Source organism: Hemitrygon akajei, chromosome 4 (genome assembly GCF_048418815.1).
Source record: "Hemitrygon akajei chromosome 4, sHemAka1.3, whole genome shotgun sequence".
Lineage (NCBI taxonomy): Eukaryota > Metazoa > Chordata > Chondrichthyes > Myliobatiformes > Dasyatidae > Hemitrygon > Hemitrygon akajei.
The window spans coordinates 136,022,698-136,038,362 of NC_133127.1; the positions used below are offsets into that span (position 1 = coordinate 136,022,698).

At 41.8% G+C, this 15,665-nt stretch overlaps 1 protein-coding gene across 1 annotated transcript in view; it reads left to right on the top strand.

Annotated features, from left to right (window-relative positions):
- Positions 1–13,100, top strand: part of rab38a (RAB38a, member RAS oncogene family) — a 54,005-nt gene extending 40,905 nt beyond the window's left edge. Inside the window, exon 3 of the mRNA XM_073043365.1 lies at positions 10,873–13,100. Within this exon, the coding sequence (XP_072899466.1) occupies positions 10,873–11,028 (156 nt within the window). The 3' untranslated portion in view covers positions 11,029–13,100. The remainder of the gene's footprint in view (positions 1–10,872) is intronic.
- Positions 13,101–15,665: the final 2,565 nt, after the last annotated feature.

Genomic DNA, 15,665 nt, shown 5'->3' on the forward strand with positions numbered 1-15,665 from the left:
GGGAACAGATATGGAGGAGATGAAGGAATGGGGTAAAGGGAATGGCATTCTTATAGGAGATGGGGTGGGAAGAGGTATCGTCAAGATAGCCATGGGAATCAGTAGGTTTATAAAAGATATGGGTAGACAATTTGCCTGCAGTGATGGAAACAAAGAGATAGAGAAAGGATAGAGAGATACCAGGAATGGACCAAATAAATTTAAGGGCAGGGTGAAAGTTGGAGGCAAAGTTGATGAAATTGAGGAGTTCAGCATGGGTGCATGAAGCAGCTGCTAGGGAAGTCTTGAAACATGGACTGTTCCATGTAGCCAACAAAAAAGCAGGCATTCCTAGGGCCCGTGTAGGTACCCATAGCTGAGTTTGGAGAAAGTGAGAGGGGCCGAAAGAGCAACTGTTGGACCGGTTCAGCCAGACGGAGGAGGGTGGTGGAAGGCAACTGGTCGGGCCTTTTGTCAAGAAGCAAGCAGCCAAAGTGCTAAACCTGCCCATTCACCTCCTCCCTCTCCTCCATTCAGGGCCCCAAACTGTACTGACATGTTGACACATGGCCTCCTTTACTGCCATGATGACGCCTTTCTCAGATTGGAGGAGTAACATCTCATATTCGATCTAGGCAGCCTCAACCTGATGGCATGAAGATCGATTTCTCCAACTTCCAGTATTTTCCCCTTCCCTCTTCTTCATCCCCCCACTCTGGCCTCTTATGTCTCCTTCTCACCTGACCATCTCCACCCACTGGTACCCCTTCTCCTTCTCTTTCTCCCATGATCCACTCTCCTCTCCTATCAGATTCCTTCTTCTCCAGTCCTTTGTCTTTTCCACTTAGTAGCTCCTAGTTTCTCACTTCATTCCCCTCTCCCATACATCTGGCTTCACTTTTACCTTGTCCTCCTTTCCCTCCTGTCACCTCTTATTCTGGCATCTTTCCCTTCCTTTCCAGTCCTTATGAAGGGTCATGGCCAGAAATATTGTCTGTTTATTCATTTCCATTGATGCTGCCTGACCTGCTGAGTTCCTCCAGCCATTGTGTGTGTTGTTCTGGATTTCCAGCATCTGCAGAATCTCTTGTGTTTTTAAAAGACCTTATTTATTTTCTTCTTGGCCCCATTGGCTGTAATTCTCACATCAGGTACAGATGGTTTATTGCTTCGTTAGGTAACCATATCTTTCATCATCCCATCCACATTCCAGCTCCATCTTCATTCTGACTGGCATTAGTTGGATAATGGATAGCCATTTTCTTTCAAATACATGTGCACATGTACGTACAAGTTTAGAGTTATTTCCATCCAAATGTAATGACATGGGGACAATAATTGATTAGAAAACCACTTCACATTTGGCACACATTTAAAAATGATAGATATTTTTCACTCTGCAGAAGCTTAAAATGAACATGTTGCTTTTTTAATGGTAGGCGCAGAAACGGGCTGAGTAGCAAATGAACGTGAGAAGTACAGCGACAAATGGACACTCTGATTGCAGCCCACTCAAATGTGGCAACAGGAGTGAATTTCCTGGGAAGATATACAGTATTTAAAATTTCAGCTCATATTTATAAGTACCAGACATCGAATCAGTAGTATGCCTCTGTTAACTTAGCATACTCAGAACTTTGATGTGACACACATCCTGGAGTACTGGATGTTATTCAATTAAACAATTATCCAAACTATGCTCCAACACTTTGTTAATTTACCTTTTTTTCCATTGAACCCAGAAAGTTTCAAGGGAGTGTGTTGGAAATAGACCCAGTGACTTCTAAGGAGGCTTCGGAAACAGGGTCCCAGCAAGTTTGTTTGGAGTATGGAAACCAGGTACCCATGTGTTAGGGGGAGCAGAGGAAATGGTGCCCCGTTCTGTTAGCAGGAATGTGGAAATAATTACACCCTGATGTATAAGGGGAAGAGCAGGAACAGGTGTATTCGAGGAAGTGTGGGAACTAGGATTCTGATATATTTTTGGGGGCATGGTTATCAGCATCTGGTGATCTGGAGGCTGAATCATAGGATCTTCAACTATTAGTGATTTTAGGGCCACAAAATGCAGGGATAGTGTCTTGCAGGTGGTGACTTGGAAAAGAGAACAGTGCCATATTCTACAGACTATTCAGCCCAAAATGTTGTGCCAACTTTGATAGCAATTTACACTAAAGGTACTTACTCCTCCTGTGTATCATTCATATCCCTTTTTTCCCTTCATATTTATATGCCTATCTAAAGTCCTCATAATTATTACCAACAAACCACTTGTAGTACCAGAGGAACCAACATACTGGACCACTGTTACATAGTTACTGTTACATCAATAGCGGTTACCGTGCTATCCCAGGCCCACACTTTGGAAAGTCTGACCTACTCTCTGAGTAGAGGCAGAGTCTGAACACTGCAGCACCAGCAGTGAGGACCAAGAAGGAGACACAGGAGCACTTAGAGGAATGCTTTGAATCAGTGGACTGGACTGCATTCAGGAATTCATCTTCAAGTCTGAATGAGTACACTACAGCTGTCACTGACTTCAGAAACTTCTGCCATCCGATTTCTGAGTGGACATTAAACCCATAAGTACTACCTCACTAGTTTTTTAAAAAAATATATTTTTGCACTAATTGTTTAACTATTCAATATATATACTTACTGTAATTCACAGTTAGTTGCATTGTAGACCTGATTCTGATTCTGAACTCCATCAAGCTCCCTGCTTCCACTGCTATCCTTGGTAACTCATTCCAGGCACCACCACTATCTGTGTAAACAAAATCTTTAAACTTTTTCCTTTAATCTTAAAAGGATGTCCTTAGGTGTTTGACATTTCTATCCTGGGGAAAGATTCGGACTGATTATATTATCTCTGCCTCCCATAATTGAAAATAAAACTCTATCAAGGTTCAGATATTCATAAAGGAAGGTTTTGCTGATGCTCCATTTGATTGGGCCACAGTCTTAAAATAAGGGTTGTTCATTCAAGTCAGAGAATGTCTGCATGCAACAGCTGGTGAAACTTTGGAATTCCTTACAGAAGATTGTGATTGATGGGTGTCTTCTCTGGCTCAGGATATATTTACAAACAAACTGATGCTGTCTAATGTTTAAAAACCTGCAGGATTAAGGCTAGTATGTAGTGCTGTCATACAGTGCCTAGAAAAATTATCTTCCCCACACCCCCCCGCCAGAAGTTTTCATGTTTATTTGTTTTACAACATTGAATCACAATGGATCTAATTTGGCCTTTTTGACACCAATGAACAGAAAAATACTCTTTCATGTCAAGGTGAAAACAGATCTTCGCAAAATGATCTAAATAAATTATAGATATAAAACACAAATTAATTGATTGCATAAGTATTCCCCCCCCCCTCCTTTAATATGACACAGCAAATCATCACTGGTGCAGCCAGTTGGTTTTTGAAGTCACATAATTAGTTAATGGAGATCACCTGTGTGCAGTCATGGTGTTTCAATTGATTGTTGTAAATATACACTGTATTTGGAAGGTCCAACTGCTGGTGAGTCAGTATCCTGGCAAAAACTACACCATGAAGACAGAAAAACACTGAGCAACTCCATGAAAAGTTTATTGAAAAGCACAAGTCAGGAGATTGATACAAGAAAATTTCCAGGTCACTGAATATCCCTTGGAGGACAGTTAAGTCGATCAACAAGAAATGGAAAGAATATGGCACAGCTGTAAGTCTGCCTAAAGCAGACCGTCCTCAAAAACTGAGTGACCATGCAAGGAGGGAACTAGTGAGGGAGGCCACCAAGAGACCTATGGCAACTCTGGAGGAGTTACAATCTCCAGAGGCTAAGATGGGAGAGACTGCATACAACAACTGTCATCCGGTACTTCACCAGCCACAGCTCTATGTGAGAGTGGCAAAGAGAAAGCCATCGTTGGAAATAGCTCACATGAAATCTCAGCTAGAATTTGCCAGAAGGCATGTGGGAGACTGAAGTCAGTTGGAAGAAGTTTCTATGGTCTGATGAAACCAAAATTGAGGTCTTTGGCCATCAGACTAAACACTATGGTGTAAGCCAAACACTGCACATCACCAAAAACACCCCATTCCTACCATGAAGCATGCAGCAGGCCCTGGAAAGCTTGTGAAGGTTGATGGTAAAATACAGGAAAATCCTGGAGGAAAACCTGATGCAGTCAGCAAGAGAACTGCAACTTTAGAGAAGATGTGTTTACCAGCAAGACAATGACCCCAAACATAAAGTCAAAGGTGCACAGAAATGGCTTAAAAACAACAAAGTTAATGTCCTGAAGTCGCCAAGTCAGGATTCTGAACTCAATCCAATTGAGAATTTGAGGCTGCACTTGAAAAGGGCTGCTTACTCAAGATCCCCATGCAATCTGACAGAGCTTGAGTAGTTTTGAAAAGAAGAATGAGGAAAAATTGCAAAGCTGAATGAGACATATCCACACAGTCTCAAGGCTGCAATTGCTGCCAAAGATGCATCTACTAAATACTGATTTGAAGGGGATGAGTAATTATGCAATAAATTATTTTGTGTTCAATAATTATAATACATTTAGACTAATTTGTAGAAATTTGCTTTCACTTTGACATGAAAGAGTCTTTTCTGTTGATCAGTTTCAAAAAAGCCAAATTAAATCCACAGTGATTCAATGTTGTAAAACAATAAAACATGAAAACTTCCAAGGGGGGGTGGGGTGAATATTTTTATAGGCACTGTAAATGATCAACGAGACTGAATAACTGAACAGACTTAATTGGTCAAAAGGCCTACTCTTGATCCATTTCTTATGATTCCTTTCCAAATCACCTTAACTCAGTGTCAGTCTGGTGCTTTTTTTTGTTGTACCAACACTTTGGGATCTTGAACACAATGATTAAATCTCCCATCATTCTGTAATCATCATCAGCTTCCACAGCCTTTCAATGCAGCAAAAACCCCTCATTTCTGGAACCATTCCAGTAATTTCTCCATCATCTTAAGGCCAGCTTGCAGCTCTTTATTATAGAGTCATAGAGGAGTGCAGTACAGAAACAAGCCCTTCAGCCCATCTAGTCCATGCCAACCATTTAATCTGCATACTGCATTCAAACTGCATTGGGACCATAGCCTCCGTATCTGTACTGTCCATGTACCTATTCAAATCTCTGATACAGGACTTTGTGATATGGTGCAACTCAAACTACCTGCGTCTCAATATCACCAAGACCAAGGAGATGGTGGTGGACTTTAGGAGATCTAGGCCTCATATGGAGCCAGTGATCATTAATGGAGAATGTGTGGAGCAGGTTAAGACCTACAAGTATCTGGGAGTACAGTTAGACGAGAAGCTAGACTGGACTGCCAACACAGATGCCTTGTGCAGGAAGGCACAGAGTCGACTGTACTTCCTTAGAAGGTTGGCGTCATTCAATGTCTGTAGTGAGATGCTGAAGATGTTCTATAGGTCAGTTGTGGAGAGCACCCTCTTCTTCGTGGTGGCGTGTTGGGGAGGAAGCATTAAGAAGAGAGACGCCTCACGTCTTAATAAGCTGGTAAGGAAGGCGGGCTCTGCCGTGGGCAAAGTACTGGAGAGTTTAACATCGGTAGCTGAGCGAAGGGCGCTGAGTAGGCTACGGTCAATTATGGAAAACTCTGAACATCCTCTACATAGCACCATCCAGAGACAGAGAAGCAGTTTCAGCGACAGGTTACTATCGATGCAATGCTCCTCAGACAGGATGAAGAGGTCAATACTCCCCAATGCCATTAGGCTTTACAATTCAACCACCAGGACTTAAGAACTTTTTAAAAGCTATTATTAATGCTTTTTGAGATAGTGATTTAGATGCATATCATATTTTTTACTGAGTTAAGTATTGTATGTAATTAGTTTTGCTACAACAAGTGTATGGGACATTGGAAAAAAAGTTGAATTTCCCCATGGGGATGAATAAAGTATCTATCTATCTATCTATCTATCTATCTATCTAACTTTGAAAGCAAGCTTGGAGGCACCACTTGTGCTGCCAGCTCAGTCCACACTCTCACGACCCACTGAGTGAAGAAGTTTCCCTTAAACATTTCAGTTTTATCCTTAACCCATGACTTCTAGTGGTAGTCCCACCCAACTTCAGTGAAAAAAGCCTGCTTGCTTATACCCTATCTACACCCCTCATAATGTTGTATAAGTCTATCAAATCTCCTCTCAATCCTCTAGGTTCTAAAGAATACAGTCCTAACCTATTCAATATTTACTTATAACTCAGGTCCTCCAGACCCAGCAACATTCCTGTAAATTTTCTTTGTTTTTCTTGTTTACATCTTCCCTGAAGGTAGGTGATCAAAACTGCACACAAGACTCCAAATTAGACCTCACAAACATCTTACACAAATTCAAAATAACAGCCCATCTTCTGTACACAATACATTGATTTATGTAGGCCAATGTGCCAAAATCTTTTTTGTGACCCTTTCTGCCTGTGATGCCACTTTCAATGAATTATGTACCTGTGTTCTCAGATCCCTTTGTTCTACTGCATTCTACAGTGCCTTATCGTTTACTCTGTAAGTCCTACCCTGGATGGTCCTACTAAAGTGCAAAACCTCACACTTGCCTGCATAAAATTCCATCTCCCATTTTTCAGCCCATTTTTCCAGTTGAAGCAGATCCCTCTGCAAGCTATGATAACCTTCCTCACTGTCCACTACACCCCCAATCTTGGTGCAATCTGCAAATTTGCTGATCCAGTTCACCACATTATTATCCAGATTGTTAATATAGATGACAAACAACAATGAACCCAACACCAAATCTTGCAGCACTCCACTAGTTACAGGTCTCCAGACAGAGAGGTAACCATCCACTACCACTCTCTGGCTTCTCTCCCAAAGCTAATGTCTAATCCAGTTCACTACCTCATCTTGAATGCTGAGTGACTGAACATTCTTGACTAGCTTCCCATGTGGGACCTTGTCAAATGCTTTACTAAATTCCATGAAGACAACATACACTGCCTTGCCTTCATCGACTTTCCTGGTAACTTGTTGAAAAGATCTCTGTAAGATCGGTTAGACATGACCTACCATGCTGACTATCCTTTATCAGTCCGTCTATCCAAATACTTGGACAGTATATCCGGTCCCTTAGATTATCTTCCAATAACTTTCCACAACTGATGTCAGGCTCACTGGCCTATAATTTCCTGGTTTATGTTTAGAGCCTTTTTTAAACAGTGGAACAAGATTGGCTAACCTCCAATCCTCTGGTCCCTCTCATGTTGCTAAGGATGATTTAAATATTTCTTGCAGGGCTGCGGCAATTTCTGCACTTGCCTCCTGTAGGGTCCGAGCGAACACCTTGTCAGGCCCTTGGGATTTATCCACCATGATTTGCCTCAGGGTAGCAAACACCTCCTCCTCTGTAATCTGTAAAGTTCCATGTAAGTGGTGCCGCTTTGCCTCACTTCTGTTGACTCGGTATCTGTCTCCCATGTAAATACAGATGCAAAGAATGCATTTAAGATCTCCATTCCCCTATCTGTTTGGCTCCACACGTGGATTACCATTCAGGTCTTCCAGAGGACCAATTTTGTCCTTTGTAATTATTTTGCTCTTAACATATCTGTAGAATCCCTTGGGATTCTCCTTCATCTTGTCTGCTAGGGCAACCTCATGCCCTATTTCAGCCCTCCTGATTTAAGTTCCCTTGTATTTCTCGTACTCCATAAGCACCTCATTTGTTCCTACTTGCCCATATCTGCTATGCATCTCCTTTTTTCTGTCAATATCTCTTGAAAACCAATATTCCCTACACTTGTTATCTTTACCTTTTATTCTGACAGGCACATACAAGCTTTGTACCCCCAACATTTCATGTTTGAAGGTCTCGCAGTTTCCAAGTATACCTTTGCCAGAAACCAGCCTGTCCCAATCCACACTTGCCCGATCATTTTTGATATCATCAAAATTGGCTTTTCTCCAATTTAGAATCTCAGCCCACGGACCAGACTGATTTTTTTGCATATTTGCATTGGAACTAATGGCATTGTGGTCACCGGATGCAGTGTTCCCCTGCACAAACTTCTGTCACCTGCCCTGTCTCATTCCCTAACAGCAGATCCAGTATCACAAGCTCTCTCGTTGGGACTTCTACATACTGATAAAGGAAACTTTCCTAAACACATTTAACAATCTCTATCCCATCTAGACCTTTTAAAGTATGTATGGGATTCCCAGTCAGTATGTGGAAAATTAAAATGACCTACTACAATAAACTTGTGCTTCTGGCAACAGTCTGCGATCTCTTTGCAAGTTTGTTCCTCTAAATTCCTAGGAGCATTGGCTGGTCTGAAATATAGCCCCACTAACATTTCTCAGTTCCACCCATAACACCTCATTTGTGGAGTTCTCCAGTCTGTCCTGATGGAGCACTGCCATGACATTTTCCCTGACTAGTAACACCACTCCTCCTCATTTAGACTGCTCTGTCACATCTAAAGCAATGGAACCCCAGAATATTGAGCTGCCAGTCCTGCCCCTCCTGCAACCCAGTGTCAGTAACGGCTACAACGTCATAATTCCAGGTGTTGATCCATGCCCTGAGCTCATCTGCCTTTCCTACAATATTTCTCACATTGAAACATACATGGCTAAGGGCACTAGTCACCCTATGCTCAACCTCTTGATCCCTGACTTTGTCTGAGGTCTTACCAACATCTACCTCACAATCTCTCCACTAACTGCTCTGGCACTCTGGTTCCCATCCCCCTGCAATGCTAGTTTAAACCCCATCAAGCAGCATTAATAAAGCTTCCCACTAGGACATTAGTCCCCCTCAAGTTCAGGTGCAAACTGTCCCTCCTGTACAGGTCCTATCTTCCCTGGAAGAGAGCCGAGTAATCCAATAATCTTGTGCCCTCCCTCCTACACCAACTCCTTAGCCACGTATTAAATGGTATAATCTTCCTAGTTCTGACCTCACTAGCATGTGGCATGGATAGCAGTCTGGAGACCACAACCCTGGAGGTCCTGCCTTTTAACTTAACACCTAACTCCCTGTGCAGAAACTCATCACAGGTCTACCCAAGCCATTGGTACCTACATGGACCACGGCCTCTGGCTGGTCAGCTTCCACTTAAGAATGCTGAGGACTCAATCTGAGATGTCCCAGACCCTGGCATCCGGAAGCAACATACTATCTGGGAATTTCATTCTCACCACAGAACCTTTTGACTGTTCCTCTAACAAATCCCCTATCACCACAGCTTTTGTCTTCTCCCCCCCCCCCTTCCCTTCTGAGTCACAAAGCCAGACTCAGAGCCAGAGACCCAACCACTGTGACTTTCCTCTGTCAGGTCAACACCCAACACTATCCAGAATGATATACCTTTGCTGAGAGGGATGGCCACAGGAGTGCTCTGTACTGACTCCTTAACCCTTTTCTCCTTCCTGACTCTCACAGTTTGTTGTGTTCTGCATCTTGGGTGTAACTACCTCTCTATATGTCCTATCTGTCACCCCTCAGCCTCCTGAAAGATCTGGAGTTCATCCATTTCCAGCTCCAACTCCTTAACATAGATTGTTAGAAGCTGCAGCTGGATCCACTTCTTGTAGCTGTAGTCATCAGGGACACTGGAGGTCTCTCTCCCTTCTCACATCCCGCAAGAGGAGCATTCAGCTACTCTGCCTGCATATCTACTGCCCTAACAAAGCAGATAAAGAAGGGAAGGAAAAAAAAATAACCTACTGTTTTCCTTTTCTTTGCTTTCTCTGACTAAAGCCTTAAAGAGCTAAAGCCTTTAACATCAGCCGGATGATGCTGAGGATGTTCTACGAGTCTGTGGTGGCCAGTGCTATCATGTTTGCTGTTATGTGCTGGGGCAGCAGGCTGAGGGTAGCAGACACCAACAGAATCAACAAACTCATTCGTAAGGCCAGTGATGTTGTGGGGTGGAACTGGACTCTCTGACGGTGGTGTCTGAAAAGAGGATGCCATCTTGGACAATGATTCCCATCCACTCCATAATGTACTGATTAGGCACAGGAGTACATTCAGCCAGAGACTCATTCCACCGAGATGCAACACTGAGCATCATAGGAAGTCATTCCTACCTGTGGCCATCAAACTTTACACTTCCTCCCTCGGAGTGTCAGACACCCTGAGCCAATAGGCTGGTCCTGGACTTAATTCCACTTGGCATGATTAACTTATTATTTAATTATTTATGGCTTTATATTGCAATATTTCTTCACTATTCTTGGTTGGTGCGGCTGTAACGAAACCCAATTTCCCCTCGGGATCAATAAAGAATGTCTGTTTGTCTGTCTGTCTGTCTCAAGATCACCACTCTGACTCTGTCCACTCAGACGACAGCCACTGTGACGATGGCTGCTACATTTGCCCTGGCCTTCCTTTAATTTTCTCTTGCTAATTAATCCCAAGCATGGATTGTTCAGTGGTCAGAGCTGAACTGTGCTGCTGTGATTCGCTGCTGCCTTTTTCTACTCGGGCAGTGGACCTGAGTGAAATCGCCTCCTCAAACGTCTGCTGGCCAGATTGGTTGCTGGACGACGCCCAATATTCTATGAATTTCATTATAAGCTAGCAAGTTCAAGAGGAACTAAGAGATAACTTGAGTATGGAGGACTTAGCGTCTGGAGAGGCTTCAAAATGCTTTATATTTTTGCACTGCACTGTTACGGTATCAGTCCCTTAAATATTTTCTGTAAGTATTTCTGCAGTTGGTCATGATGTTCATTGGTTACATCACAACAATAAACCTCCCCCACCCACTTTACCTTTATTAAAAGCTACACTTAAATAGTATTTATTTCACAGACAAGATGCAATTATATATTTTTATGATGTGATCATATGGATTTTTAACTTTTTTTTATCATTTGCAGGAAAATGTCAACATTGAGGAAGCAGCTCAGAGTCTGGTGAAACACATCATTGCCAATGAGAATGATCTAGCACGATCTGCTGAATCTGACGTGGTCACTCCGACACTCAAATCCTTCAGAAGCAATGGCAACTGCTCATCTTGCTTCAAGGCTTAGACTTCCAAGGCTTACAAATCAAGATTTCATTCTAACTACACTTCTGTCACAAATTTCTTACTAAGTTGCAACATTGACATTTACAATAGAGACATTTTTTAGTCAGATTCTGGAAGATGATGGGGTTGGACATAAAAGTAAATGCAGTTCAGTAATAAATCTTTCCACTTCTGTTGGATGTGTAACATGTGAAACAGCCTGGGGATGTTTTCTTAGGAGTAAGAAATTAAAGGAAAGTTTGTGTTATTAAAAATAGATTTCACTGTATTGGATTGACTTTAAAGATGATACAGCTTGCATGCTTGGGAATCAAAGAAACAAGAGATTAAAATTCAACTTTATTGAGACTAATTGGGTTGTTTCGGTGGTGGAGAAAATTAGGCAGGGTGTTTATCAAGAGGCTGATCTAGCACAGTCCATCTGTGCCCTACCAAAACTGAATCTCTCCCGGCAGGCATCATTTTCATTATCAGCAGAAAGGAGGACTGCCTTTTTACATAATATGTTCACATGCTTTTCCATCACTTTACAAAATAAAAATTCATCTTCTATTGCTTCTGCTAAATGAATTTTCTATAACGGCTCTGTTCTGCACTCCGGAAATTTATTTTCGTCAAATTTTGCTTTAAAATTTCCAATTATTCTAGGTGATTTTTCTCCCCATTTCTAAGTAACTACAACACCTTTGCCCTTCCCTTGACTGAGATTAGAGTATTTAATTCAGCACATGACATGGGTCAGACCAGTGAGAATCTGCATTGAATCGTAGCTTCATTTCAGCTGGTACTCTGGAAGCGCAATCTAGTCAGTCGCAAACTCCAACTCTTACCATGAAGCCTAGTTTAACAGCAAAGCAATCCCTACTTCTTTATTTCCGAACACTTCAATCAAATCACCTCTCTGTTTTCACTTCTTTAAACAGAGCAATCTGAAATTCTTCAATCCATCCATGAAACTAAAATCCTTTATTGTTCTTTTAACATTTGGATTTCTCTGTATTAAACATCTTGCATGTATCCTCCCATTTCAACATCCTGCATATCTTTTCTTGAGGTCTATCACTCTTGATAGTTGCACATTTTGAAATGCTGCGATGTATACTGCACTCTAGTTCAATATATATGAAGGAAACAGTAGTCCTGGTGCACCGTATCATCATCCAGACAGAATTCAACTGCTCACCATATTGTTCCTGGTCCCTTAGACTGTTTTGTATCCAAACTGCTTCTCCTTTTGTTTTATTCCTAAGATTCCAATGTTGCTAATGAGCTTTTATGTGATATTTGAGCAAATGTCTTCTGAAAGTCCATGTATGAAATACCAACTGCATTGCTGTCAAAACCCTTCTCTCTTATCATATTGGAAAATCCAGACCAATTTGCATTTAACAGATCTGTGCTGACTTTCCTTTGATTACCCATACTTTAAATTTTGTTCCTGACTACTGTTTCTATCAGCTTCCTCAACAAGGTTAAATTTTCAGTCCTCTTGTGAGAAAAGGTATAACATTTCTAAGCACCTGGTCCTCTCGGACTACCTCATGTCGAAGACTGTGTTAAGTATCTCAGCTGCCACATGTTTGCTAGGATTTTAGCAACAGCTTCATTGATGAAGACAAGTGTTTAACATTTCTGCTAATGCCTTTCCTTCCATGCACAGATCTCCTATTGGGTGTCTAATCAGCCTTAACTATCTCCAATCTACACATTCATTATACAACTGCCAAACCAAGATATTTTGATTTCTTAAACTGGAGTATGGTTCAGCTGTTTAAGTACTACGGTGGTTCAGTTATAATGTTCTTATGCTGAGTCTCACAGGATGGAATGAATTTGTGAAACCCCATTCCAGGACTAGAAAATATAACACAGTTAAGAGCAATGCTGCATTGGCAAAAGTATCAACTTTGAAGTGAACATTAAGAGTTCTATGGTACTATTTGAAGTATTTTAATCTCAAAATTTGCTACCACATTTGCTTATGTAGTGTTACTATACTTCAAAAGTGATGCATTGTCTGTGATGACTTTCTGTAATGAGGTAATAAAGTATACAGACTCTTTGTCCAAATGAGGAAGTGTGTTGTATTCTGCTGATTATATTTCTCCAACTTGCACTGTTTCTCAGTTTCCAGCAACTAAAATTTACATTTTCAACACGTACAAACAAGCTGGAGGAACTCAGCAGGTCGGGCAGCATCTGTTGAAACGAGCAGTCAACGGATGCTGCCCGACCTGCTGAGTTCCTCCAGCTTGTTTGTACGTGTTGATCTGACCACAGCATCTGCAGTGTACTTTGTGTTTAAAATTTACATTTTTATCTTTATATTTAAATTTATCCATTCTGTCACCCCTGGCCATCTCTACAGTGGTTCCCAACCTTGGGTCTCTGACCCCCTGCTTAATGATATTGGTCCACAGCATGAAGAAAGTTGGGAACCCCTGTCTGACAATTTCTTCAAAGAAATGACATTCTATAAACAATTGGCATCTCAGCCAATACACACAAAATGAAGGAGGCCAGGCAGCATCTATGGAAAGGTGTACAGTCAATGTTTCTGGCTGAAACCCTTCAGCAGGACTTGAAACATTGAATGGTCTCTTTTCCATAGATGCTGCCTGGCCTGCTAAGTTCCTCCAACATTTTGTGTGTGTTGCTTGGATTTCAGCAGCTGCAGACTTTCGCTTGTTTGTGACATCTCAGCCATTATTTTCCTTTTGTTCCATTATGCCAGGGGTGTCAAACTCATTTTAGGTCACGGGCCGGATTGAGCAAAATGCAGCTTCATGCGGGCCGGATCAGTCGGACGCGTGCGAACTCAGCTTTCGTTGCCTCCGTTTTTTCAGCCTGCTCTCATGTGTCTCAGTCTCTGCTATAACTACAAAGTGTTTCACTTTACAAATTCCATTTCCTATGAAGAAGACTGCCGAATAAACACTAAAAACCCTGAAAACCTGGTACCTGAATAAACTCAGCATTAGCCATATCATACACCATAGGCGCTTCGATTACTGGGGCCAGCTTTAATAGTAATTAGATATTATCTCGCGGGCCAAAGATAATTCCACCGTGGGCCGGATTTGGCCCGCGGGCCTTGAGTTTGACATATATGCATTATGCCCATACGTTTCTTCGTCATCTCCGTAACCTCTACCTTTCCCTCTAATGCTGGTTTTTATGAGCTTTATATTTTTATTCTTTCTTTGATTCAATTGAGGATGCTTTTATTTTACATCAAAGGCCTGTTGAACTTAATAATAAAGAGTAATTTTTTCTTTAAAAAAATCTAATTGTAACTCTTATGCTTTCATGTGAAGTAGTGGCGATAGTTCTCTAAAAGAGGAATATATTAGGGTAATAACTTTTTATTGGACCTTTGCACTGGAAATTCTGGAAAGAGCTATACTAGATTTAATAACAGGGCAGCTCTTCTGTTGCCTCTAGTGGCTGCACCCCCCTGGCCCTGCCATTGATCACTAATGGTATCTCTTGCTGGTTTCTTCTGAACGTGAGCTGAGAAGGCCTAGTGAACCCTTTGGAAATAGTAGATTTTCCTCCTTATCTGCTGCATCAGGACCTCCAGTGATGGAGTAGCCGGTACAGCCTATATTCTTCCATATTGTACCACGGATCAACCAGTGCTCAGTGATCAATCAGCTCAGCAATGCTTTCCACCACTTCCCTTCAGTATGAGTGCACCTTCCCTTTAAAAGGCAAGAGGCACAAAGTTATCCCCTCGTGCTCCCTACTCACTGTACTGTGGCCTTTTCTGCGATAAAAAGCCACTCAACAAGTGATATTATTAAAGCACACCACCTCCTGAAACTTGTTGGGTTGCCTCTATTGTTAAATTGCATTTCTCATGCTGCTTTTGCTAGACAACCAATATAAGTTTTTACATCTCCGATAACATGATCCCTGGTTGCACCGTGTTATTTTTCTTAGTGCACTGTTCTCTGCCACTGAAACAAAATTCACCACCATCTACTACCGTACTTAGATGCTCTATACACTTAAGCATGAAGTCTAGAATCTGAACTGTAGATAAAATGGTAGTGAGATGGGGGCCAGTACATTCTTCTATATGCCACCAGAACCCATGATTTTTACACACACCTTGTGCTTAGAAATCAATAAACACAATCCCCTGCTTATTCATGCACATACATTGTGAATGAAGTCTGGAGTCCAATACAATAACTGTAATTACCAAGTTAACATCATAAAGTGCAGGTGAGCACTGAATGTGCCTATTGCTGGAGAAACCCGCAACAACAGGGCAGCATAAGCATAGGATGGGACCTCTGTTTGACTGCATAGAGTGATGTATATCCAGAGAGAAGTCCTGAATGTATGGGTGCTGAAGGACCCAGCATGATCAGAAATGAAGGAGGTGACCAGACGCATTTCCAGAAGCATGAAGATCTGGTCTAGGCATAATGATCCAACCTGTGGTCAAACTTGGTGTAAGCAGCAAGAAATTTCATCAGTCAAAATATGTATATTCTTCTCATTTACCAATGTTCTAATATTCACATGCAGAATATACAGTACATCTCCCCTACAATACAATATAATCTCACACTTCTTCCACCATTGATGCTGCCGTCACCCATATCTCCTCCATGTCCCAGACAT